Below are 2935 nucleotides of genomic sequence, written 5' to 3'. Positions count from 1 at the left end.
TGGCTTTTCCATCAAGCGGGATTGGCCTAGGGGGGGATTTTATAGGGATTTTAAAGGGATTTTATAATATTAAACTTAATACAGGTTATTTAATATATATTTTAATTTGGCTTTTAGAGATATTTATTGTATTGTACTGTTTTTATTTACCTGTAAGCCGCCCTGAGTCCCTCGGGAGAAGGGCGGGGTATAAATGGGAAAAATAAATAAATAAATAAATAGACCAGGGGTCTTCAGACTTGGCCCTTTTATAACTCGTGGACTTCCACTCCCAGAATTCCTCAGCCAGGCACGCTGGCTGAGGAATTCTGGGAGTGGAAGTCCACGAGTCATAAAAGGGCCAAATTTGAAGACCCCTGTTCTAGACTGGTGCCTTAGCTACTGGACCAAACTGGTTCATGGCTGGTGGTTCTATGCTAGGAGATACGCTTTGAACTAGGCACAAAGTTACTTCTTGAATTCAGATGCCCTCAAGCTAATTGTGTGGCTTTAATTTGTTCCTATTAAGCTTAATGGAGCTTAAACCCTCAGGCTAAATGTGTTTAAGCTGCTGAGGTAATTTTGCTGCTTTAATTTGTTTACATTTTGTAACTATTGATTCATACCATTCTGCCTCAGGTTTTCTGCTCCGCCTACCCTATCTCACATGTATCTCTCTCTCTCTCTGTGTGTCTGTGTGTGTGTCTGTGTGTCTGTGTGTCCCCAGATGGGCACATTCAGCTCCCAGATATACTGTAGATCTGAGGTATCCAACCTTGGCAACTTTAAAACTTGCAGATTTCAGCTCCCAGAATTCCCCAGCCAGCTATGCTAGCTGTGGAATTCTGGGAGTTGAAGTCCACAAGTCTTAAAGTTGCCGAAGTTGAACACCCCTGTCATAAGACAGGGCCTTTGCTTTCATCCAGGAAATGTGAATGGAGCATAATTAAATGTTGTCGGTAGTTTGCTCTATGTTCACAATCCATTAGAGTCCACTGGCTCAATATATTCAAATAAATAAATCACTACAAATAAAAAATGAATAGCAGTATCAGGGATCAGCCATCCCCCACCTGGACCCTTGAAGGGGCTAGGAAGTGCAACTACAGGTAGTCCTCGACTTAGGACCACAATTAAGCCCTGATTTTCTGTTGCTAAGGGAGACATTTGTTAAGTGAGTTTTGCCCCATTTTACGACCTTTCTTGCCACAGTTGTTAGGTGAATCACTGCAGTTGTTAAGTTAGTAACACGGTTGTTAAGTGAATCTGGCGTCTCCATTGACTTTGCTTGTCAAAAGGTCACAAAAAGCGATCCAATGACCTCGGGACACCGCAATGGTCATAAGTAGGAGCCAATTGCCAAGCATCTGAATTTTGATCATATGATCATGGGGATGCTACAAAGTGTGAAAAATTGTCAGAAGTCACTTTTTTTCAGTGCCTTTGTAACTTTGAACGGCCACTAAATGAACTGTTGTAAGTTGAGGACTGCCTGTACGTCTGTGGCCAGCACAGGGGTAAGCAGGGTTGTATAATCTATCTGAAAAACACCGAGGTAAGTCTGAGTTTCTAGATCCTATGAAATAAATCGCTCGCCTTTCGGCTTCAGAAATGTTCCAGGGATATGGATGATCCTCATGTTGCTATAATGAATGATAGATAATGCTGGATTTTTTTTCCTCCTAAATCTTTAGGATTCTGCATACAACGAACTCTCCAGCAATTCCCTCTTCTCCTCTCCCGCCGACTCCCTATCGGATATTGCCGATGCTCAGGAATTCCTGCCTGCTGACAGCCTCAACCAGGTGCCAACGATATGGGACGTCAATGTCAGTGTGCCACAACAGAACCATATAGAGGTCAGTGTCTAATCTGTCTCTCTCTCTTTTTTTCTTTCTTTTTCCTTCTTTCTCTTTCTCTTTCCCTTTATCTCTCTCTTTCTCTCTTTCTTTTTTTCTTTCTCTTTCCTAATGGACAATCACTTAAATATGAGCCAGCAGTGTGCTGCAGCTGCCAAAAAAGCCAACACACTGCATTAACAGAGGGATAGAATCAAGATCACATAAAGTGTTAATACCACTTTACAGTGCCTTGGTAAGGCCACACTTGGAATACTGATCCAGTTTTGGTCACCACGATGTAAAAAAGATGTTGAGACTCTAGAACAGCGGTTCTCAAACTATGGGTCGTGACCCCATTTGGGGTCGATCGACCATTTTACTGGGGTCGCCAAGCAAGGCTGTCCGCCATTTTTTTTCCCCTTTTCCGGCGGGTGCCTTACCTCCCTTGAGCTGGGCCAGCTGGTGGTCGGCCTGCTCCGTCTCTGCCACTTGCCAGCTACGCCTCGGCCGGTGCAGGGGGCGGAACCACGCATGCGCGGCGCTCCCGGGCAGGGAAAGTCCTCGACTTACGACTGGTTGGGTAGTCCTTGACTTACGACCGGTTTAGTCCTCGACTTACGACTGGTTTAGTTCTCGACTTACAACCGGTTGGGGGTCACGTCATTAAAAAGGTTGAGAACCACTGCTCTAGAAAGAGTACAGAGAAGAGCAACAAAGATGATTTGGGAACTGGAGGCTAAAACATAAGAAGAACAGTTGCAGGAATTGAGTACATCTAGTGTAATAAAAAGAAGGACTAGGGGTGACATGATAGCAGTGCCCCAATGTCTCAGGGGCTGCCCCAAAGACAGGGTTGTTGTTGTGGGGAAAATAGGAGGAAGGAGTATTAAATATGTTTACCACCTTGAGTCATTTTCAAAAATAATAAAGGTACAATAGAAATAAGTAAAGTACAAAATAGAAATGAATTCTTTTTTTGAATACCTCCAGTCGGGGAATCCTCAGGGCTGCAAAAAGCAGACCGATCCACTGCTTGCTTGCTTTATCTATTTGTCTGTTTGCCTGTCCATCTATCGATCTGTCTATCTTGCCTTCATTATTTTTACAAATAACTC

General features: G+C 43.6%; 1 protein-coding gene across 1 annotated transcript in view; it reads left to right on the top strand.

Annotated features, from left to right (window-relative positions):
• The window catches only part of SBNO2 (strawberry notch homolog 2), a gene marked incomplete at its 5' end in the record, with an annotated part of 100375 nt that overhangs the window by 38405 nt on the left and 59035 nt on the right, over window positions 1–2935 (top strand). The window contains one exon of the mRNA XM_029285792.1: window positions 1674–1838. Coding sequence (XP_029141625.1) covers window positions 1674–1838 — 165 coding nt within the window. The remainder of the gene's footprint in view (window positions 1–1673; window positions 1839–2935) is intronic.

This window comes from Protobothrops mucrosquamatus, unplaced genomic scaffold, assembly GCF_001527695.2.
Source record: "Protobothrops mucrosquamatus isolate PMUCROS unplaced genomic scaffold, P.Mucros_1.0 scaffold2269, whole genome shotgun sequence".
In the NCBI taxonomy this organism is placed as follows: domain Eukaryota; kingdom Metazoa; phylum Chordata; class Lepidosauria; order Squamata; family Viperidae; genus Protobothrops; species Protobothrops mucrosquamatus.
Note: the sequence above shows the minus strand (reverse complement) of the source record. Positions and strands in the feature narration are given on the sequence as shown.